Below are 25,094 nucleotides of genomic sequence, written 5' to 3'. Positions count from 1 at the left end.
TATTTACTCTCTCTCAGGACACAAGAATAAGGAGCCAGTCAATTAAATAGAAAAACAACAAATGTAAAAATGAATAAAAAATGACCTTTGTGCCAAAAGTGTAGTAGGAGTCAGAAAATGATTTGTTATATATATTATACTGCGGGGGGGGGCTTCTCCAGGATAATAAGCTGGGCCTGGAGTTGACTACCTTTAGGCACTGCCAAAGGGTACTGGCCATTGGTGGCTGGTTGCTGATTGTTGTCCTTTAGCTTCCAAGTGCTGCAGGCTGTAACTCCCTACTTTCTAGCTAAACAGAAAGGAATGTGGCTACTTTGGTGAGTGACCTGATGGTCTGCACCTTGTGTTGCAGAGACTGGCCTGAGCTGACCTGCAGTAGCAGCAGCCCTAAGCTGAAGCAGATCCAATGACAAAGAGTGAGCAGGGTGGCAGGAGCAGGTTAGTGTACATAGTGGCTGGAGAGGCAGTTGCGAGAAGCAGTGAATGAAGCCAAGGATCTAGATGTGGGATGTGAGTGAAGCTGAGAGATGTTGCTTGAGGAGGAGTCCCTCCTGCCCCTCCCTGTCATGCTGGCTGATACAGCTGGAGGTGGGAGCACCAGCAGTAGTTGTTCCAGCTGAATACTGGCTGTTAATGGAGAACTAATCAGCAGGTTAATATATACGGGGCCCTGAAGTCAACAAGGCGAGAGCAGCAAGAGGAGGTGCAAGGACTTGGGAATCGGCTGCCATGAGCTGGAAGGCAGAGTTGGCCAAGACAGAAGCTGAACGTGTGTGTGTGTGTGTGTGTGTGTGTGTGTGTGTGTGTGTGTGAGAGAGAGAGAGAGAGAGAGAGAGAGAGAGAGACCTAGTGTGGTCACGCATGCATCCCCAAAATACTAAACATTCCAGCACTTCTTGGAGCAGCCTGGGCACACCTCTGCCTATGTGACTCTTCCCCTGCTGGTGTGACCTCACACCATGCGCAGTGCATGTGAGGTCGTGCCACCTGGAGGATGCTGTTTTGAAGAGCACATTACCCTACCGCTGCTGGCAAGATCTCACATGCATGGTGTGTGCAAGGTCATGGCAGTGGGGTGGCAGTGGGGTAGAAGAGCATGCTCTTCAAAATGGTTCCCCCCCACCACACACACATCCATTATACCAGACAAAAACCCTGTCCAATTTTGTGTCAGTACCAGACAGGATACAAACCATTTAAAAACAGGAGTGTCCGGCTGAATGACCTGCCAAGTGAGAACTTCCCCCCCTTCCCCCGCCCCCCACCTCTAAGTACTGGAGAAATTCCCTTACACTGTGGATGATTTATTGTAAAGTTTCAGATGCCATTTCTTCTCTCCACAACTATCCTTTTGATTTGTGAGATTCTTGTGTTTACAGGATATGTGGTATCTGGGCTGCTCCTCCCCCACATAGAGGCACCTACCAGTTACGTGCCAGCAAAGTGGTGAAAAGCCCATATAGTTAAAGAAGGAGGAGTGAATTTATAAATGAAGGTGACAGAAAAGATGCTGGGAATTATCACCCAATTAACCTCTAAATTTTTTTAAAAAATAATTTACACCAGATCTCTCCTGGGGAGATTATAGGATTGGGCAGAGAATTGTAATTTATTTGCTAAGGAGTAAGCCAGTTTCTGGAATGGCTGTTCTACCATTGATATCTACTTTGTCCTCTCATTTGATTAATATATCTATTTCCCCAAGTAGCAAAAATGTTATGCACCCTTTGTCAACCTGAAATTGGCTTTTGGTTCTGTTGACAGAGGGTCATCTCTGGGGGAAACTTGTAGGGACTATTTTACCTCATGAGAACCATTCATAGCCTAACAGTGGCCAAGGTTAAGGTAAGGCAGCAAGGTGAGGTAACTGACTCTACATCCATCACAAAAGGTGGTCTGTCAGGGCTAGTTATTGGACCCTTTCCTTTTAATTTTTATATTAATGAGGTGGTGGCTTTAGAAGAGGTGCAGTATTTCCCTCCCAAAATTCTGAACTGATTTGTGTCTGTCCTTTATGAAGATGACACAGTTTTTCTGTCTCAAACGCCTATAGGTTTGAAGCATATTTAAAGGACTTCAGCTCCTCTTGCCAGCAGGTGCACTCAATCATAAACTACCAGAAAATTGAAGTAATTGTTTTTGGCTGCTGACCAAGGCTACATAAATAGACAATTGATGGCTATTATGTAGAATGGGCCAGGTTTTTCCCCTATTTGGGTATTTGTTTTACATAAAATGGCCAATGGGATAAACATGTAGAGGAGATAAAAAAGAAAGCTAAGTTCTATTCAAACAGTGCTGTGTTTCACTTGGGTCCATGGGCGCAATTTTATAATCCCAACTCTGAGAATTTTCAGGGCTAAAGTCTGTGGCCAAATATTAGATGGTGTGAAACTTTGGGCTGGAAGAACCATAGTAAATTAGAGGCTGTGAAAAACAATAATATTTAAGGAGAACATTGGCCTCCCAAATTACATTCCCGCTGCTTTACTCAGGCCAGAGGTAAGGGAATGTGAAATTTCATCTCCTCTATATTAACTCTTGGCTCCATATTCAGCATATGAATGGACACTCCTTCCAAGGTTATGTCTAGAGAAACAAATTAACAAGATACATTCCCGGAAGTTCGGCTTTTGCAAGTTCACTGTTCTCTCCATTCTTCGGGCTTTTCAGAACTTGACTTGCTTAGGACTGTAGGCAAAAGTGTGAAAATGTTAGTGAAGCTCAGAGCAGAAGATATCCTCAAACAACTGGATATGGCAGTTGTTCATACAACAACTATGTCTCCTTGGTTTTCTCACCTAAAAGATATCCATAGTTATGAGATATATTTGGCTATTTTGAACAATATGTTGAGGGCCTTTATAGGTCTCCTTTTCCAAACGATGCAGATCACCTATTTGGAAGGGAGGTATATTGGCACTAGAAGTCTTTGCCCATGCAGGTCTGGCCAGGTTGAAGACTTACCACACTATTTATTGTCTTGTAATTTGCACTGTCAACGAAATAAGTGGTTCTCCCCATTCCCAACCCAGATGCCTTTTACCACATCAGCTTAGAAATTAGAATACTTGCTGTGTACTGAATGTTTCAGTAATACAGATTGTCACCCTGTTGGCCTGGTTAGTCAAAGAATAAGAAAAAAAGTATGTGAAAGACTGGCTAATTTTGACCTAAATGAAATTATGTACTCCTAATATTTTATCTTATTTTCATAGATCATATTAGAATGGTGATTTTAAAGTTGTAACTGATTCTAGGGAAGGGTTAATCTTGCATTTTTAATTTGTTTTTAAAATTTGTATCTGTTTTTTGGAGTTGTGTTGATTTAAAATGTTGTATTATGTGCAGTGGCCTGTGGCTAAGACTCTATTAATAAACAGTAAATCATGTAAACATCAAAATGTTACATTAGCCAGGAGTTTGGGTAAGGTATATAAACCATTTTACTTCAGGGCACTCATTGATGGGGGTTAGGAAGAAAATCTCTGTGGATGAGCTTTTGCATAATTGTCCAATTATAAGATTTCTTGCACTTTCCCAAAGCATCTGGTGCTGGCCACTGTCAGAGACAGGATATTGGATGAGATGGACCAGTGGTCTGATCCCTATGTTCCTATGTCTATATGGTGCTATGATGGAGCAAGGAGTAGGTCACAAGAGGGCACCATGGAGGTAGGCTCCATCACAGGTACATTCCGTGGAAAGGGAAGGTCTATCTCAAACACAACAGAGAGAGAGAGAGTGATCTGTCCACACTCCCCTGGTGCCTCCAATTCCCTCCCCTCTCCATCTTCTCCCACTATGGGATCTCAGCTCATGGTGCCTCCAAACTCTTTTCACTTCTCTCTGGGAAACCCTCTCTCCTCCTGGTATCTCCATCTCTTCTCCTGCCTGTGGTCCTGAGAGTTCTCTCGTGGCAAAGGATTGCCAGTGCAGTACAACTCTGAGAGCTAGACAGAAACAAACACATGCACAAGAAGTTTTGACAACATATGTTAGTTCACGACAGAGATTTGTTTGGTCATTAACTTGCACAAGCTAATATAATTTCAAATGTGAAAAAAGCCTACCCTTGACATACTTATGGGCGTGCCGAAACTCTAGGCTACCACTTATAAAATATTAACAGGGGAGGTTCCAGTGGTTGGGGATGCCTGGATTATTTTCAGCTCTGTTTCTGAAATATAGAGGTGAAGAGTAACCAGGATTGTGTCTATATGGGCTGCTTAATGTGAAGGGGAGCAGGGGGTGGCTCAGTTGCAGAAAAACATGCATAAATTCTGGTGTCTTGTGACGGCTGTATACTCAAGGTCTAATAACCTTTATCAGGGATGCAGTGACGTACGTATTTGTATTGAAGCTGATCAAGACTGCCCAGCAGTACACTAGATTTTTATTATTTTTATTATTATTATTCATGATTAAACTTGAAACATTAATGGCTGAAATCCCTTTGCCTGGTGGACTCAAGTCTATAGCTACAATGGAAAAGTTGTCACTTGCTCATGATAACTTGCTATCCAAAATCCATCAGAACATTGTTTATCCATAATAAATCTAAGGCCTTCAGACACTCTTCTGCACATGTCTGTTAGGACTGACAACCTGAAAATGTGAAGATAATGGATTGCAAGACATATTATATGTGCTTTCTGTTAGGTTTAAGCATTAACTTTAAAAAACATAAAGGGGCTACTATATCAAAATCACTGAAAATTCCATTAGCGAGGAAAGTTGTATCAATGGGAGTGACGATTTACAGAGGTTGCTGTTAGCTCTAGGAACACTTGCAATCTATTAACCCATTGATGCTACGAGTCCCGCTTTCTCCATCCATCAGTTACTTAAATCAAACAAGCATCTGGCATAACAATTCAGAAGGTTATTTTATAAGGTGAACTGCATTGTTCTTTGTCTTTAATGTTAAGATTGAGTAAAAATAGATCACAAACTCACAATATAGAATTAGTAAGGGGTTATTACATATTCAAATATTAAACCTTAAAAATTTCTTTGGCCAAGAAAGGGGTAAGAACTTTAAGCAAACATCTGTTGCAGCTGCTCAAATACAGCATTTAAAAGCAGGTGTATTGAGTTCCAAATAATACACAGAAGCCAGTGAAACTTTTTATCGATTCTTAAAAATAACTCCTATTTAGAAGCCCAAAATGCCAACTGTGACTCTGCCAGACCAGCCAGATAATGCCAGTGTTCAGATCAATTTGTACCTTGGCTCTCACACCAAAGATAACGCTGGTAGCCAGTCCTGTAATAAAATTAATGATTTATTAACTAGGAAAAAAGAAATGTTATTTATAGGTTAAAGCAGGCAACCTATACCACAGCTGAGTTAAGTCTATGGTGTTAAAAGCTGACATCTATCAGAATCAAATGTTTGTTTTTCAGGGATAACCCACGCAAGGCCTCACTGAGCACTTACAAATGCATAGGTGGAAACCAGTCCAGCTCACTTGTGTTAGCATCATCAAAATAGATATTGATAAGTTAAAAATAATGTTTAGTATTTAGACTTTATACAATGCTTGTAGGATCCTGCATGTATTAATCTCATTGATAACCTCTGTAGCCCATGATATAAAGTTATATTGAGTGTTTGCATTGTAAACCTCTATAATTGCATAACTCAAAAAATATGAAAAGGAGTGTTGATTAAGGTAAAGTGCTTCACCAGCACCCAAGATGACCCGTGACACATTGTGTAGAATCAAAGGACAGAGACTTTGTTGATTGCTTTCCTAACTCCCTCCAGGAAGGAGAGACCTACACATGAACTCATCCCATCGGTTTTGAACTCTGGGGTATAGGGGATAAAAAATACCTGACAAGGGGAGACTGGTTCTTTTATGTTGTCTGGATTCTGATGGGCAAGGATTCCTAAACATAAGCATAGAAATCCTCAGGCTGCTTAGCATGGGTTAGCCCTGAAAAAAATATTCAATCCTAATAGATCTGTCTGCTCTTGAAACCACAGACTGAACTCACTTGTGTATATGTTGCCTGCTTTAACTGGTAAATAACTCATTTCTTTTTCCTAGTTAATACATGATTAGTTTATTACTGGATTGGCTAGCAGTGTTGTCTTTGGTGTGAGATCTAAGGTACAAATTGATCTGGGGTGAAGTGACTAGTCTCTTGGGATTGGGAGCAACCTGACTGCTTTGTGTGTTTAAATATGTAAGTGACAATATATCATTAAGTCCAACTTCCCTGAGTGGCAAGATAGACTAGAGTGTCTAAGGGGACTGTCTGTTATTCCATTATAATATTGTAGTACTCTGGGAGCTCACCTTTGTTACTGGGTTAGTGAAATCTGCTTCTTGAGTCTGCCCAGAATTTGGCACTCTTGGTCATGAGCCACTTCAAACAGTGTGACACCAACATCAATGAATGAGGGAACTGGCAATACCACTGTAATTTTTACACCTTTTAAAATAAAAAAAAAATTGTAATAATTGGTGCTGCTTTTCACAGCTTGAAGCAGTATGTAGAAGGCAGGAATCTTTCATTTCACATTGGCTTTTGAATGTGAGATCAGATTTCAAAATGGTGTTTCCATGCATATGCAAGTTTGTTTATGCAATCATCTGCTTGAGCAATTTTTGTCCTCATTCATTTCAGTCACTATCAAAGATTAGAATTCACACAGGTAAATCCCCTAGCTTTGTGCCTATACATTCTATTTTTATGCGCAAGTGAGTGCTGACTGTATGTACAATGTTGCACATGCACAAATACTAGCTAGGCTGAGACCCCTTTGAAAACGTTGCCCATGCTGTGTTCCATCTCTAGCTATGCTGATACCTCAATAGGAAAAAAAAAATGGGGTAAGGACATATGTATGTCAATTCCCAGAAGACAGTTAGAAAGTTTTTCCTAATATCTAATCTAAATGTCTCTTGCTGCAGATTAAGCCAGTTACTTCTTGTCCTACTTTCAATGGACAAGGAGAACAATTGATCATCGTCCTCTTTGTAACAGCCTGTAACACATCTGAAGACTGTTACCAGGTCCCTCAGCCTTTTTTTCAGGACTAAACATAGGTTAAAAAAACTGGGTTTCTAAACTTTTTTATCATTTTTGTTGCTGTCCTCAAGACTTTTTTTCCTATTTATCCACATCTTTCCTAAAGTGTGATGCCCAAAACTGGACATAACACACGAGCTGAAGCCTCACCAGTGCTGAGCAGAGCAGAACAATTATTTCCTGCGTGTGACATACAACACTCCTGTTAATACCGCAGTCCAGAATATTAGCTTTTTGCAACTGCATCACATTGTTGACTCATGTTGAATTTGTGATCCACTAAGATCCCAAGATCGTTTTCTGCAGTTCTCTTGCCTAGCCAGTTATTCCACATTTTGTAGCTGTGCATTTGATTTTTTCCTTCCTAAGTATAGTATTTTGCACTAGTCTTTATTGAATTTCATTTTGTTGGTTTCAGACCAATTCTTCAGGTCATTCTGAATTCTAATCTTCTCCTCCAAAATGCTTGCAATCCTTCCCAGCTTGGTTTCATCCATACATTTTATAAGCATACTCTCCACTCCATTATAAAAGTCATTAATGAAAGTGTTAAACTGTACCCGGTACTGAACCAAGACAGAGCCCTGCTGATCCCACTAGATACATCCTCCCAGTTTGACAGTGAGACATAGATAACTACTCTTTGAGTATGGTTTTTCAATTAGTTGTGCACCTACTTTATAGTAACGTAATCTAGGCCACATTTCCCTAGTTTGCCTATGAGGGACTGTATCAAAAACCTTACTAAACATCAAGATAAATCATACCTACTTCCCCATCCCATCCACTAGGCGAATAAACCTATTAAAGAAGGAAATTAGATTGGTTTGGAATGATTGTTCTTGACAAATCCATGTGGCTATATAGCTCCACACTGCCCCAAACATGTGGCTATGAACATAGAGTGCAATTAAGCCCTGAGGTTGTCATTTGCTGGCATGGTTAGCACTCCTAGCTGCAACTGATGGGAGCTGTGCTTTGAATGTATCAAATGTTGTTGTTATGCTAAGGATTCTAAAAATTCAGGTCATGGTGAATCAAATCTGACACACAAAGTTAGTGGATAATTTTGACCTTAATCTCTGACCCTCAGCTCCCCCTGTGTAATATGGGGATAATAGCATTAGACCTGTTGTGAAAATCAATTGTTTGTGAAGCACTCAGGTACCATAGTAAAGCCCAAGATGACAATATTTTTTTCTTCAGAGCAGGGTTTGAATAATGTGCAGTAAATAGGGCCTAGAGCCATACATGGAACGAGGATAAAACAAAATATTGAATAGCTGCTCGTTCATTGAGCACCATCCATACTGCACGCTGAATGAGTCAGAGGTCCTATGGAAAAAAGCAGTATAATCCTATACCATAATGCACGTGCATAGGAGGGGTGAATTAATGTTGCAAAGTGCTGGCATTCCTTAACTTCTGAGTGCTGAACTTTGCAACCTTAATGTTCTTTGGACATAGTTTTGTGTTTAATAGCCTCAATCATTAGCTTATAGACTATGTCTATGCTACCACTTTTGTCAGCAAAACTTGTGTCACTCAGCAGTGTGACTATTCCACCCCCGGAACAACATAAGTTACACTGGAATAGTGCTAGTGTGCACAGCTTCTGCCACTCAGTAGCTTTTTTTTAATGCGGATGGAAGGGCTCTCTCCCATCAGTATAGAGCATCTTCACCACAAGTGCTGCAGAGGTGCAGCCGTACTGGTACAGCTCTGCCGCTGCAGCACTTAATGTAAGTTTAGGCTGCCCTTAATGTTAACTACAGCTTGGTTAGCACCATAAAGCATTATCTGCAAGTGTTTAACAAAATGAATATGTTTAAGTGCTGGCCAGACCCCCTTTGTGTTCACCCTCTTCCACCTTTCAAACAGTTGAGTTATACTCATGTGAACTTTCGTGAAAAAATATGTTTAAAACTGAGATGTGCGAGTATTCGTAAATGGTATATTTTATATAGAGGGGATCCCCTTTTGACAAAGCAGGGCACATGGGATCCCAAAACTCTTCACCAGAGCTCTGGCAAAGAAGCAATTTAATAAACCAGACAAAGATCAACTCACATTCTTTGGAAGTAGGACTGTATATGTACATATGAAGAGAAAATTTAATTTAAATTCTTCACCCAGCCATTAAATGTTAGTCCCCCAATTTTTCTAAGAATGTTGCATCAAGCAAAGCGTGTGAAAAGAGATAATTGTCAAAAAATTTCCTAATCCTGTTTGTTACTTCACCTTTGTTATAGACCAGAACAGGCAGTTAGAGCAGTGGTGGTTGGAGCAAGAGTCAAGAGCCAAAGGTCAAAGTCAGGGTTAGAGTCAGGAGTTGAGCCAAGGGTCAGAGCCTGGGGCAAGGCATAGAAGCAGAGATCTGGAACAAGGCAGACATCAGGAACAAGACAGGTCCCAGGAGTCAGGCAAAAAGTCAGGGTAAGTGCTTAATTTGTAATGAAAAAAGTTCTGGGGCTCAAGCAAGTAGTTGCCAGGGCTCAAGCAACTGTTTTACATTCATGACTGATGCAGCAAGCCCAGAGGTGCCGTGGCTCAGCCCTGGCACAAATTAAGCACTGGACCAATGTAGCAGCCAGCCAGGGTTTTGCTGAGTTGCTCAGACAACTTCCCAAAACTCCTTCTGTCTTAAATAGTAGTCTGAGCCAATGGGAGAGGTCATACAGCTTCTCCAATTGAGATCTTTGTGGGCAGTGCCTATGATGAACTAGGGTCCAGCAGCCCACACTCCCTGCTGATACCATCAAGCTGATGGAGAGTGGCTGTGATCTGAGGACTACATGGGGACCCACAGGCCCAGGTTCAATAGCTGTGATCCCTTAAAACCTTCAACTGCTCTCTTCCCCAGAAATTCAAACCCCAGTAGCTTCTTCAATACCTCCTTCAGATGGTGGGAGTTTAACTCATTCAGTGAAAGAACAGAAATACTCCATGACTTTTGTGACCACTCACACCTAGCCAATACAGACCAAATTTGGAATACTGAATATTAGATACTTGAGGTGAATTGTTTGTAATCATTCCATAGGATAAAATTAATAACTTTTAAAAAGTCTTTGAATACATTTAAATAAGGGATATATAGCAAAGTCCTTGCATATGTTCTAAAAGTAGAAATTGGCTTCAAATTATTTCCTCCACTCTAAAGTTAATCCAGGTATTTGTAGGAACTAGTATTTATGTTCACACTGGATGAAAATTCACCCCATAAGGAGAACCATCACTAAGTCTATATATTAGTCAAGACCCATTTAAGTTCAGTTTGAAGTGAATTTCATATGCTTATTTTGACACATAAAATCTTCTATTACAAATAGCTCCCTCAACCATACAAATGTTTTTTTATATATAAAAATTAGTTACAAAATGTTCATTTTTTTGGATCATTCTGTTACACAAAGATGTGACCAGTATTTCTCTGGCACAAATAGTAGTTTATAGAACTAAACTGAAAAGCTGATGTACAGTATGAGGCACAGAAAATGGGACTGATCCAGATAAATCCGCAGAAATTGCAGCTACTTATCTCCTTTCAAGAATAGTCCTTTTGTGGGAATAAAAACTCCAGAATGCTGAATGTAGCCTTTTCTTTCTTTCTTTCTTTCTTTCTTTCTTTCTTTCTTTCTTTCTTTTTCTTCAGTTGTGCCATTTAGATTAGGTTTCTCAAAATTAGAATTAAACAAACCACATCCAGTATCTTCATCTCATCAGAAGACGAGCCACTGAAGCTATGCGTATCAGTTATCTTTAAATCACCACTGCTGTTAATTGGGACGTTGATGTGTCCTGCAGTAGATACATTGAATGTGTTATTCCAAATAGTCTGCTGAAAATCTTTTGTTGCATTATGTGCAGGTAATGTTATGTTTCTCTGTGGGGTAAATGAAAATATACTCGTGTTGGAAGAGGCTTCTACATTAGAAAGTGAATTTAAGGATACGTGAACACAAATATCTTCTGAAATGCAGGCATTGATGTAGTGGATGTCATTTATATCAACTCTAAGTTCACAATTGTAGCCTGCATAACAGCGGCAATAAAATTTTTCTATAAATCGCTGCAGATCCTGAAAGGATGGCTGCCCTTGTATGGCATATTTCCCATTCTTTGACATCTGAATGACAAAATTCTCTGGGTTCAGATGAAGATAGTCACTGGAGTTCCAGTTCTTTCGTGCACATGCACCAGAGTCTTGGCATAATGCCTGACTACAGATTTTGGCTGCCATGGTTACATTGATGATGTAAGGGTTCAGAGTGTGCCTAAGGTAGCTGTCCAGAGTCCTGCAAGTGTTCTGTGAAAAGAAAATCATATTAAAAACATTTTCAATACGAAAATGGTTGTCACTTCAATAACAACATTGTCATAGCTAATTATCAATGTTTTTCTTGAAGTATTGCAAATGCAGACAGCCAGTTATCATTGGATGTTGGAAGCAAGCACACTTATTAAATTATTATACAGTGCAATAATTATGAAAAAATTATGCTAGGTAGATGCTGGAGATTTTATTAAAAGCATTCAAATATCAGAAAGCAAAGGAATTAAAGCTTTCACTTTATTTATGTAAGGTTAGCCTGTAGTTTTTTTGAGTCAGATGTGCTTAATGAAGTTATAAGAGAGATCAAAATTCCTTTTATTTTGAGGGGATCCTGAAGAATTCTAGGTCTTCACAAATGGTCATTTTTTTCTAATTATTGTCCCTATGAAACTCTTAATTTTTTCCGCTGAGCTGACTATCCGTCAGCTGCAGAAGACAGGGGTTTTTATGGCTTGAACTGAACACTCCAAGGGCTGTGCCTTTGGAACAGAAAGAGTTCTGGGAACTTCTTCATATTGAGGAATATCTTCAAAACATGCCTCATTGACTGAGAAATTCTTGTGTAATTGGCACAGGTTTCCTGTTTCCTTGGCATGGTTTCATAATTAGAGGCTGGGGGCAGGGGTTGGTTTTTGGTATGTTTTGTTTCTGAGGCTATATCTATACTGGGAATTTACCCTGATTAGACACCAAACACCTAGTGTAGACCCGCAAAGCTACTATTTGCACCAGTGCAGCTTACTGCTGGGGTAAACTGTACCAGAACATATCACAGCTGATAGCAGTTAGTTTACCCTGTCTGCATTAGGGTTTGTACTGATACAGCTACATCAATGGCTGCCCACCAATGGCTGAAATCAGGATAATAACCCAGTGTAGAAAAAGCCTAAGAGATCTCTCTGCTTTTTATCTTTTCCCACCTGTTATGTTGAAAAGGGTATGTCTTGGACCTAGCAAAGGCTAAGATGAAACATTTATTTACTATTAAAACATTAAAGAGTTAAGTGTGGTCTGGGATTTCATATCAAGTTATTGCTTACTATACTGTAATACACTCCACTATAAAAATCTTTATAACTCATTTATTAAAGATATAGAAAAAGAAGGGGAAACAGTTAAAGCATTTGAGCATTTGAAATGTGAAGTATTGAATAAGACTTTCATTTTAACGGTAACCATTATTCCCTTTCCCTTTAGCTGGAAACAGTCTTTTATAGGAGACAGCTCTGTCTGACAGCCTTTTAGATGGTGTTAACTGGTCTTCTGGGGAAAAGAGAAGTTCGTTTGGATGGTCTAGAGCTGTTGTTGAAATTGAGCCCCATGTTCTTTAAGACAAAACAAAACAAACACATGAAAGAGAAGAGGACAGAACAGTAAAGATGGAAGCTGTTTTTTCTATTTTAGGTGCTGATTTGTACTTGCAGCCTCTCTGCTGGAGAAGCACAGGCACATTGCATTATCAGCCACCCCAAGACCTGTCGAACTTGTACCACTGTCAGTCTGTCTTAGGCATTGTTTTAAGCGGCCTCTCTGGTCACAAGCTCACAGCTATATTACGAAAGATAAGAGTTGTGTTGCCTGGCTTATCCACACTCTTTATTTTTAGACAGAAGGCAACAGGAGTGAGCTAGGAAAGAGAAGAATAAGGCAGGGAAAGAAAATTACACAGGAGGGGGTGACACCAGAAACCAAAATCTCATGTTCCAGGCCTTGTTTAGGATTTAGCCAAAGCTGGTAGAGGTAGCAATGTGATCTGGTTCCCTCTCTCTCTTGTCTGATCTGGTCTGGTCAGGATGCCTTTCAGGATTAGGATGATGTAGGCCCAGTGGTGTTAGTGTGGATCCCAGCCAGAAGACAGTGGGAGTGGCAGCCAAGATGGTCAACCTTGCTCCTTCCAGTCCATGCATCCTTCCCACTCCCATTTGGTGAAGCCCAGATAAATCTCATCACCTCATCTAGGTAACATTAACCAATTAAAATACTTCTTTTTATTTCAACTATAGATATTTCCTCCCATTTCTAGAATCTCTCGATTTTTATCACTTACGTTATGCCAACCTGTGACCTTTCTAGGAGTCTGGAAGACTCCTTAGTACAGGATTCTTTTAATTCAAGCAATCCAGTTTGTATCTGTCTATTTATTTTTAACTTTTATGGAACAGGCTGTGTTGTTCTTGGACAATTTAGAGCACATGCCTTTGAACAACACAATCTACTATCTTTCCACTCTTCTGAAGAGCTGCAGGACTTTACTGTTACTGATTCTGTCAGTTACTCTAGGTCACTTATATTGATTGCAGTGGCACCCAAAGTGACCGAGGCACACAAGATAACACTTTCAAAATCACCTGCGGGAAAAACATACAAAATGTGGAGAGAAAGGATATAATATACCATTAAAGTAGTCAGAGTGATGAGTGGCACAAGTATTGTTTTGTTTTATATAAAGAGAGGACAGCTAAAGATATTTTAGCTAGCAATTCTTAGCTGATTCATTTCTTGGAGGAGTTGTGGCAGAAGTGGGTCTAGTGGAGAGATTTGTATGAAGAGGGTAATGACTTGACATATCCCCGCTGGAAGGTTGTTCCATGAACACACAGCTTTACTCATGTAAAAACTTGCACAACTGTGTAGATAAATGTTACAATCTGTTTATGCAAAATCTCATTTGCTTATACTAATCACTTGCAAATTTAATTTTAAAGGCTGTTGCCAATGTAAATTCTGTCATAATAATTGTGTGCACAAATTACAGATGCAAATGATATTCATATCAAAATCAAGCATGTAGAAATGGAGTCCATGTTCAGACTCTCTTGAAAATTCAGTCCTTAAAGAACTATAAATATTTATGTGGGCATGCTTTCTGCTCAGGAGATACCAACTGTGCTGGACAGTTCCAATTCCTTCCTTTTCGTAGACTGTGGGTGGGGGTGAAAGTACAATAACTGCACAAACAATATTTTATATGGAGTGACTTGACTGTATACAAATGGTCTAGTTCATAAGATTTATTGGAGCATCCTTAGAACAGTGTTTCTCAAACTGTGGCTGATCTTCCTGAAGTAAATGAAGGGGGGAAAAGATTTTTTTCCCCTCTTTTGTCATGCATCTTTCTCATATAAGAGTCAGTCTAGGTATTATCATCCATTGCATACAAAATAGAGAACAGACTAATCATGAAATGTAACAGGCTGCACCCTCTTAATGTTTAAAATATTTTCCCTAAATGTACCATTAAAAAAACCAACAATCCGTGAGGACGATCATAAAAATAGTTGCATCAGACAAGGCCTGAATATTTTTCTGTGCCTTAGGATGGAATGCTATGAAGAAATTTCAGAACTCCTAAACTGACTAAACAAGTGCCAACCTGCCAGCAGCTAGCATAGTAGCTTGTCTAGCCACTCATCCCTAACAGCATATATCAGATTAAAAGCTAAGTACTAACACTGATATAAAAAGACTTCTGAAGGGATGATGTTTTATTTAAGTATAATGGCAGATGATGCCAACAAGCCTTAAAGGTGTTTGCTTTCTTCTCAGAGAAGACACTGGGTCTTCTGAAAACTACTTAGTCATTATTTAAAGTAGAAATTCTGAGAGGAGTAAATAAATAATAATAATTAACACCTAAAACTTTTCATCTCTAAGGAAAAAGAATGTATTGCTTGTTAAAAAATTGAATGTAATTAATCTGACATACCACACTCAGTGTTAAATTCAGGTCTCCCCAGATTACAATTCCAGACACCCCTAATGCAGCAGATTCTCCAATGGTATTTACAAGGTCATCCTGAAAGCAAACATGCAAGGATGAATAATAAAGTAAGTATGCTTCAGTAATATGCAGTACATACAATAAGTTTTACATAACCAGAATAACCACCTTGAAAGCGGTAAATAATTAAACAAACATTACACCCACATTCTGCTCTCAGTTATGCTGGTGGATTCTGGAACAGAGTTGAGCAGATAATACAAAACAACGTTGCCACCTAACGTTGCCACCTAACCTTTTGAGTATGTCTTATGATCACAGAACTAAGACTCAAATTGAGCTCGTAAAAGTTCATGAGACACACTGGCACTTCTCCAAGCTGATCACCATTTTGTCCCACCCCCTTCTCACCTCGACTGGCTAATCAAAGTTGATGGTGTCCCAGTTCAAAAGTGCTACCTGAGGCTGGGACATGAAAGACCTCGGGTTCAAGGCAATGCTTCGCCTAACTATGGCCAGCAAGGGGATCCAAAGCAGAAAAGCAGCAGGGGGAAGAGTCAACCGCTTTGGGACACTCTGCCATCAGGAAAGGCAAAGACACAGGGTGATCCTGGGCTTTACACATAGGTGAATTTAAAATATTTGTTTATATATTGTTCAGTCAGGTCTAATCCCAGATAACCCCACTGACTTCAGTGGAGTTTCTCCAAATTTACAAAATTATACTGTATAAATGGGAGCAGAATTTGTCCATCATACTTAAGATTGACCTATAAAGGCAACACTCAGTGGACTTGTGCCATTTTTGCCTCTTTATGGTGTAAATAAAAAGTTTTGTTTTGATTTTTTTTTTAATTCTGCTTTTTTTTTCACATCAGAAATTCTGACCCTGCTCTAGACAAGCAAGTTCCATGATAGCAGAACTAGTGAAATGGTGACATCACAAGAGCCCAGAGAACAAAAAATGAGCAACAGGGTGGGATAGGGATTTACTGTTTAAAAAAAAAACCTCTAATTTTCTTGTTTGTTTTATTAACACCTAATCAACAATGGGTATTTAACATTTTAGAGAAAGGAAGCTTCTCTTAAAGATTTGAGAAACTTGCTTCTTCAGTTACAGAGTTAGAATTCACAGTAGACATCCCTGAGAGCTCTATGGTCCTCTAACACAGTGGCTCTCAACCAGGGGTACATGTACCTCTGAGAGTACGCAGGGGTATTTCAGCAGGCACATCAACTCATCTAGCTATCTGCCTAGTTTTACAACAGGCTGACATAAAAAGCACTAGCAAAGTCAGTACAAACTAAAATTTCATACGTCTTGTTTATACTGCTCTATATACTATACACTGAAATGATTAAATACATATTAAAGTACAATATTTATATTCCAGTTGATTTATTTTATAAGTATATGGTAAAAATGAGAAAGTAAGCACATTTTCAGTACTAGTGTACTGTGACACTTTTGCATTTTATGTCTGATTTTTATAACCAAACAGTTTTTAAGTGAGGTGAAATTTCGGAGTAAGCAAGACAAATCAGACTCCTGCAAGAGGTACAGTAGTCTGGAAAGGTGGAGACCCCTGCTCTAACAAAACCAGGGCAGACCACACTTCATATTCCTAATCCTTCTTGAGGTAAAACTCAACTGAAACATCTTTTAAAAAGTAATCTTCATACTTTCTTTCTACATCACTTAAAAAAAATTGTCCCCAGTTAATTTTAATAGCCCCTAACCAGTCAGGCTGGAACAACAGCTTATTCATATTTTCCCTCAATTAACATGCTACAATATTCTTTCCACTTCCATAGTATTTCACTACTTGTTGGATATAGTACTACTCATAAGGTACTGGGAGGAAGTTTGGAAGAATTCAATCCTTTTGGCTTGGCTGAATTTAGTTGCTGAAAAAACTTAAGTTTTGTGAGTCTGTCTGTACACTTCCATTTCAATACAATTTCATTTACTTGTTAAGTAAACATCCAAACCCCCTGTAGGATACTTTAATCATCTTGCAAATGCTTTGTGCCTATGTATTTAGTACGCCTTACATTACAAATATTTAAGAGCTAGCCAAGCCTCACTCACCTGAGAGAGATATTCCTGATTGAAATCTGTGAATACTGGACGTGTATATACAAAAATGGGAAGTGGACAGGTGGAATTGGAAACATTAGAAACTCTAATGGCTTCTTGAACTCTGTTACGAACAAAGAGTGGTGCATTTTTGGAAGATCTCAAGGCCGTTTCCAGATAGACAGATGGGTAAAGTGCTGTGCTTTCCTCCCACAACCAATTAAGCTCATTATTTCTTGCTATTTCAATATCTAAACAGCTTCCTGTATAATTGTGGGGATTTTGGTTGTAATCATAGTTATAGCAGTCAGGGTAAAGGTAATATCCCCACAATTGATTCGGCTTCATTGATATTCCCAGTTTTAAAGACTGCAACATAAATGATTTTGCTGCAGCTTCAAATTCCATTTTGGCTAAAGTCCTGGCTTGGGTTTCTGATATGCTTAAATCTTTTTGCTGAACAAACTCAACAGACTCCTCTCTGTAAATGTCTTTCGATCCCCAGTTCCGTATCCATAGTGGCCTCCAGTTTTCCCAGTCAATGACAGCCAAGCCAACCTGTTCATCTGAAGGGATGTAAAAATTAACGTCATCACTGGCTTTCTTTAAATGATGCTCCATGGAACACAGTTGGGGGATCCCACCATTAAATGTCTCACCTGTGTTCTCATCTATGTAAGGATAACTGCCGAGCCTGTCTGCATAGAATATAGTAATACTCTGCTCAGTGGATGTCTTCAGTGTGCTTCCTACCAAGTGGAAGGTTCTCAAATCCAGCTGCACTCCAGTCTTCTCAGTGCAAAGCTCTGTAGGGGCATTCCAGATGGAGAGGAAAGGAGAATTGGGGATGAGAGGACGGGCTCTTATATGCAAAGATGAGCTGTAAGTAACTAGAATAATGATGAACACCAGCCAGGATGCTCTGATAGAGGCAACAAAGCTACCAAAGCTTTGGACTTGCCTTAGGGTTTCCATTTCAGTTAGTGAATGGCTCTGTATGTACAATGCCATTAGCTGTTTGTAATCAAGCTGCAAATAAATGCTCCAAAGGTGCTCACAGCCATGGTAGTCAGACAAAGTCTTTAGTAAAATAATATATTTCTTCAAATAGAGTACACGTTCAGCAATATTCCTTAAGGGTAAAAGATGTGTGTCATTTATCCGATGTTCTTTATTGCACATCCGAGAAAGCTTCCCAATAGTTGCCCAACCTAATGCAAAAAAGAGATTGAAACCATTATAATACCTGGTGGGATTTTTTTTCAGAGTATCCTTAAAACATAAATAGATATAGTTTGTAGCTAGGAAAATACTGCCATTTTTCAACGAGTAGAGACTACTCCTACTGAGTGAAAAACCAGCATAGCATTATAGAAGCAATACAATACTTAGAGAAGATATAAGATGGCCAGGGAAGTGGTTTCTAATGGTCAGAGCATGGAACAGAGTTGATACCTCCTGTCTTACTTCTGATTCTGTCAGCAACTCAAGTGTGTGACTTTGTTCAAACTCACATAAGCACTTGGTGCCTCTACTTATTCAGTAGTAATCTGGGTATAATATTACTTACCTACCTCACAAGATTGTTGTGAAGCTCTTAATTTTACAAAGCACTTTGAGATCTCCAGATGAAAGATGCTGTATACATGCAATTGTTATGATCATGTCCTTGCCCTCGGACAAAATGTGGATGCTATTTTCTTCTCCATAAGTTTCTTGTCTCATATTCCTGTTGCATTCCTCTTTTTAATGCAATATACCATACCCCTGTTGCAGCATAAGTACTATGATATAGTAGCTCTGTTTGTCTTCTACTTCTGAGCCCGGTAATCATGACTGCAAGCCTATCAGTCAAGCTTTGCTAAAAATGCAGTGCTTTTTCATAATTTACGCTGTTGTGAAAATCCTTCCTGCTGAATTATTTTTGCCAAAATAATATGGTAATCGTATTTGCAAGTGACTTGCAGTAGGAAAGATCTCACAATACAGAATCCATCAAAATAAAGCTTGTGATCTGTGGGCTTGATTATGCCCAGACCTATGTGGGTTTGCAAGGCTACTTTTCCTGCCCTAGCTGCACACAACGAGAGCATATGACTTCCCCAGTGCAGGTTCCCTTGGTAGTGCTAGCCTTCCCAAATGGGTGTGAAGGAGGTGGGATATTGCCCTGTATCACTCCTCTCCACAGGCTAGAAGAGTGAACTCTGTGTGAGGCAGGAATGAGTGCACACTGCACCCTTGGAACACCTGGTACAGTGGCCACGCTCTTAAGAGCTCAAAGATGCATTATGCCTGAGCCAGGCCCAATGACTTTAGGACTCAGCATTCCTGCTGGGGCAGGGTACCTCCTCACCATAACTAAACACTTTGCTTGAAAAGAAGTATGAAGCAATAGCCCTGTTATTGCAGTGTGATGGGGTAGTCTGCCCCTTAAGGGCAGGACTGCCTATGGGTCAGTCCTTCCCATCATGTGTCATGGTCTTTAAGAATATTGGGCGGTCTGATATATAAGACCTGAGGAGATATGGGAAGAGAGGTAAAGGGTCCTATGAAGAGTAGCAGATAGAAGGAATCCTGTTACTGTGTTTTTACCAGCCTGGGACCTGAAGCCTTGAAGAGAGGGTGAGGTAGGGTTCCCTTTTTCACCCAGACAGTAAGGAATGAGCTGGGAGAAGGGGCCAGCATAAATGCTGCCTCCACCTTCATAGCAAGTCAGATACCTGTAGAAACTACAGGGAGCAAGAAGGCTCTGTTAGGATATAGATATTCAGGCCTGTCTGTAAAGGCCTCTACTCTAAGAATTTAGGTGTATTCTTATCACTTAGCTAGTTATAGAATTACAGAAGAAAGAATCAAAATCACTGTCTGCCGGTGTAAGGTCCTTCTCTTACTGTGACAGTCTGAGGCCTTGTTCTTAGGCTAAGGCCTTTGGCTAAGCAGCAGAGGCAGCCATAAGCTGGAAAGCGAATGGTCACATCCTCACATTCCAAACTCGTCAATCTGGGGCTGTTAGGAAGGTGATCTGATCTATCACCTCCAGAGAAAGGGAAGAGCCTAGAAGATATAAAAGGAAATTTAGGTTGATAGTTTTCTGTTAGAACTCACTTATCAATAGACACAGCTGGGAAACCCTTATGTCTTTATAGTTGTAAGTTGTGAAATCCTCACTTCTGTATTGTTTTGTCATTATAGTTCCCACTTTGCTATTGTTTGTCTGTATAGTCTCTGTCTGGTTCTGTGATTGTTTCTATCTGCTGTATAATTAATTTTGCTGGGTGTAAACTAATTAAGGTGGTGGGATATAATTGGTTATATAATCATGTTACAATATGTTAGGATTTGTTACTTAAATTTCAGTAAAATGATTGGTTAAGGTATAACTAAGCGGAACTCAAGTTTTACTACATAGTCTGCAATCAATCAGGAAGTGTGTGTGGGGACGGGGGGGGAAATGGGAACAGGGAATGGGAGTGGGGAAATTGGAATCATGTTTGGCTAAGGGCAGGAATGGGAACAGGGACACAGGTGTAAGGCTCTGTGGTGTCAGAGCTGGGAAGGGGGACACTAAGGAAGGAAACTGGAATCATGCTTGTTGGAAGTTCACCCCAATAAACATCAAATTGTTCGCACCTTTGGACTTCGGGTATTGTTGCTCTCTGTTCATGTGAGAAGGACCAGGGAAGTAAGTGGGTGAAGGAATAAGCCCCCTAATAGGCTCCTGCAGGGCCCTGAGTTAGCAGGGAGAAGACAGCAGTAGGGGAAGGTCTGCTTACTGAACCCTCCCAGCCTCAGGGTGAACGGACTAAGTGGGGAAAAGGGCCCAGCTGGAAGAGAAGCTGCTTAAAGCCCTGCCAGTGGCCTGAACTACAACCCAGTTCCAAGGAGGAGCACTGTGGGAAACTCCTATCTAAATGAGGGAAACCATAAGGGCAGTTTGAAAGATAGGCTGGCATGTGCCACAGAAGCTGAGGAGGCTTAGCTGTGTCAGCTTCTGCCTTTCGGGTTGAATAAACTAGACACCTGAAGGGGTGTTTTTCAATATACAAGCCTCATGGGACTTATTAAAACCCCTCACTCAGTGAAACCTAGGCAAAGACACAATGGTGGCACTTTACTGGACCACCAGGGCTCCAGGGACGAGGGTCTCTGCTGCATGCAGATATGGGCTTATAATATGGACACTGTTCAGATCTAAAGAGCCCAGTTCTTGGTCTGCAATAGCTTCTCTGCACTGCTTTGTCTGTGCAAGTGGGTTGTAAAACTGATTTAAATGCCCCCTGAATATTTCCCCAGTGTAGAGGAAAGCCAGGTGTTATAGAGCCAGCACAGTCTGAGCCCCCAGCATGGTGGATGTGGCTAGGCAAAAAGGGGTATGACTGAAGCACTGCAGTTCTGTGGCTATCCTGGTTGCCAGAACAGCTCCTTGGGGCTTTGGGCAGCCATGTGGAATTAAGAGTCAATTTGAAGCTACCCTAAGTCATATGAGGGGCCAAATCAGCCCTGAGCCAGCTCTAAGATCAGGGGAACACTAAAGTAAAGCTACATTTACCCCCTCTTCCTTTGTTCGTGTGCCAAGTACAGCTCAGCTAGACCCCAGATTTGGGTCCCCGTGTTGTTTTTCACAGACTCTCTGCAACCATTTAAACAAGTGCTCAGTGCATTCCTACCCCTCTTGTGCCTGATCAGCTCTGCTGGCTTCTGCAGAGGGTTTTGCATCATTGTGTTTTCCTCACTTGTCCCCTTTGAGAAGGCGAATGATGCCACTGATACCCTCATGCAGTGTCCATGCTCCTCAATCACATTATGCCTGGGCCTGCCATAACTTTACCCTAAGTGAATATCCATCCTTTTCTTACACTCATTAATACTACCTGCTTCCACTAGAACCTTCAATAGATTCAGATCCCAGTAACTCTATGAGAGAAGTCTTTTCTGAGATCTAAACTAACTCTGTCCTTTCTTTGCTTAAGTTAAAAATCAGGACTATATGCCATGCCCTCTCTTCCTAGAGGTTGACAGATGAAGCTATGTCTGTGCCAGTGTAGGGGAAACCCTACATTTGTAAGGGCAGGCATACTGCATGCACATGTGCTATGCAATTTAAACCTTAATAATGCAGGCAACATTTATTATGGAATTCAGGAGTTTTTGTTTTACAGTGGAGCTTTATATTAACACACTGTATGGTTCTATCTAACACACACTGTATGTTAATGGTATGATGGTGTGTAAGGACAGGCCTTTCTTGGGAGAATGAATTTTGAGTGGATGAGGGTGGAAGTGGGCTATGGATTAATCTGTTAGCTGTAGTAACTATGCTATTGGTAAGTTCCTTCCCTTGTGATTTGCGACTGTACTACCCAACCCGCTAGGGAAGGGTAAGGAGGATGGTGATGTACTAACAGTAAAATTCTTACCTTACCTCTAGACAGATGTACTTTCTCATCTCTGACTGGTTAAGGACCTATTCTGGAGCAGTGCAGCTTCTCTTTTTTCTCCCAAAGTAGTGACCTAGAATCGATGTAAGTTGCATTGAATGCCTATGCAAATTGAGACATTTTATCAGCAGCCTTCTGGATAACAATTTTATACAACTGGTATCCAAAACAAATGTGTCCCATACTTAATGAAGGGGGCAGCTGTTGGAGATGGAACTGACAAAAAAAAATGCTGGATCCTTTATAGGGCATTATCTCTGGCTGATATTGCTAATAGTCTCCCTATTGAGGGTGTTGACATTTGCAATGGTATGTGCAATAACTGAAAGCATTATTAAAATGGCTAGGGAAACTACTTATGTAGTCAGTCCATTACTACATTACTACTAATTATTTACAATTGATTGTCTCTCCTTGGGGGAAATGAGAACCCAGATTTTGGGGCACATGTCAACTTCCTGCATCAGGAAGCTTTGCCTGCTTCTGATCAAAGGCTAGCACATTATGGACTACAAAGAGGCTATGCAGAAACTCTGTTATAGAAATCTCACGGAGATTCTGGAAGGGGCATGAGTCCCCAGCAGCTCAACCAGCGCTCTGTAGATCCCAACTCATCTATCCCCCCTCTGCTGGGACCACAAAAGTTACTACAGTCCTGGGCAGCCTGTATGTGAGAGGGGATGTCAATGCTGTGATAAAAGACCCATGGCACGATAAAAGACCCATACAATTGCATTATAGATATTTGGGCTCGGGCTGGAGCGCTGGCTATGAAACCCTGCATGGGGGGAGGGTCTCAAAGCCCAGGACCAAGCCCAAATGTCCATACTGTAATTTTATAACCCCTCTGCCTGAGCCCTGTGAACTCAAGTCATCTGACCTGGGCTCAGAGACTGTGCCATAGGTTTTTTATTGCAGTGTAGACATACCCTAAAAGAGGGAGGTGAGAAGGGAAGCAGAGGAAAAGGGACAAACCACAGAGGACCATGGATAGGGGCTTTCCCATACGGCCAAAAAAATTAGCTAGTGGGAGGATTGGAAGAGTCATGGGTGGGCTTTGCTTTGTCTTCTCCGTCCTCTGGATACCCTTGGTTGAGTGGGAGAGCTTCATCCTGAGTGAGGTCTTTATCATCCCTGGCTTACATTTCTATTTTGGAGCTGTCCTCTGGCTCCAGTATCTCAGGAACATGAGGAAACTGACCCCAACCACAATCTTCTTATAAAATAATTTCTGATATCAAGTTACAGATGGGTCATATCCGCATAATTCATTTCAGTGCTCCAGAGTGTGGTTATAATACATACCGTGATAACAGCAAAGGTGAAAGTGGGCCGGTACGGTGTACTGGTAAGAAGTGGTTGCCAGTACTGGCCAGTACACAGCTGATGATAAAGCGCTGCCATGGCAACGCTTTAACGTCACTGCCCCTTCCCCCCCCCCCCGGGCCGCTGACGGGGGAGACAGTGGCGGGGGGGGGGAGGGGCAGCTGCCCTGTGGTCCGGTGATTTAAAAGGGCCCGGGGCTCCTGGCTGGAGCCCCGGGCCCTTTAAATTACCACCAGAGCCCTGGGCAGCACCAAGCAGCATGGAAGGGCTGGCTAGGGGAGGCTGACCCCCAGCCCTGCCTCTTCTGCCCGAAGCCCTGACCCTTCCAGTAAGTCTTTTATCTTACTTTCACTCCTGGATAATAGTCTATGTGAATAAAGAAGTGCTTCGATACAAATGCCATACTAATACTGAAAATACTAATATATAAATTCTGCTTTGATCATATGTAAAAGATGATGGTAATTACGGAGCATAACTGTGTTTCATATGATTCCATTTGAGTTTTTTGAGAAGAAGAATGTTTTTTGAGCTTTTCTTGGTCTCTTTGACTCTTCTGTCAAGTCTTGTCTTCTACACAGGTATATAGAATTTTGTATTGGGGAATAAGGATTTTGTATTGGGGAATAAGGAGAATGTGATCAAATGGAAAAATTCAATTACACACTTCATGTTGGATATTATACAATGAAATACCTATCACCAATTAGCATCATGATAATATAATGTTATAGAACCTCCTACTTAATAGCCATGTATTCTTGAGAAAGGGTCTGATCCTGCACCATTGACGTCCACTCTGTATTTGTTGTTGACTTCCGTGAGTGGGATCAAGCCGAAAATGTGCAAAAAGCTGACCCGCCATATTGCAAACCTGCTCTCTGATCTAACCTGATTTTTTCTGTTTTGTTGACCACTGTAACTTAGAATTTCTTCACATTAACCAAATAAGGTGACGTTTTCTGATGGAGTGACAAGTTTATATTGGGGCTCTAGAGACAGAACAAGGAACTCTTCTCAGAAATCATGAGGGGGGAGGAGAATATCTTCCATTTATACATGAACAACTAATCAGATGAAAGAAAATTATCACATGGCTAAGGAGGAATTCTTACCCCCAAATCAAATTGGAGGACTAGAGAGTAC

General features: G+C 40.7%; 1 protein-coding gene across 1 annotated transcript; it reads right to left on the bottom strand.

Annotated features, from left to right (window-relative positions):
* Positions 1-3,839: 3,839 nt before the first annotated feature.
* Positions 3,840-24,026, bottom strand: LOC144280228 (hyaluronidase PH-20-like). The gene is made up of 5 exons (XM_077842138.1): positions 23,928-24,026; positions 17,197-18,285; positions 15,090-15,179; positions 10,748-11,356; positions 3,840-3,953 (listed from the first exon to the last, which is right to left on the bottom strand). The coding sequence occupies exons 1-5, from the start codon at positions 24,024-24,026 to the stop codon at positions 3,840-3,842; spliced, it is 2,001 nt and encodes a 666-aa protein (XP_077698264.1).
* Between the last annotated feature and the right edge of the window lie 1,068 nt (positions 24,027-25,094).

This window comes from Eretmochelys imbricata, chromosome 1 (genome assembly GCF_965152235.1).
Source record: "Eretmochelys imbricata isolate rEreImb1 chromosome 1, rEreImb1.hap1, whole genome shotgun sequence".
Taxonomy (NCBI): Eukaryota; Metazoa; Chordata; order Testudines; family Cheloniidae; genus Eretmochelys; species Eretmochelys imbricata.
The sequence above is the reverse complement of the archived record's forward strand: the minus strand, read 5'-3'. Positions and strand labels throughout refer to the sequence as shown.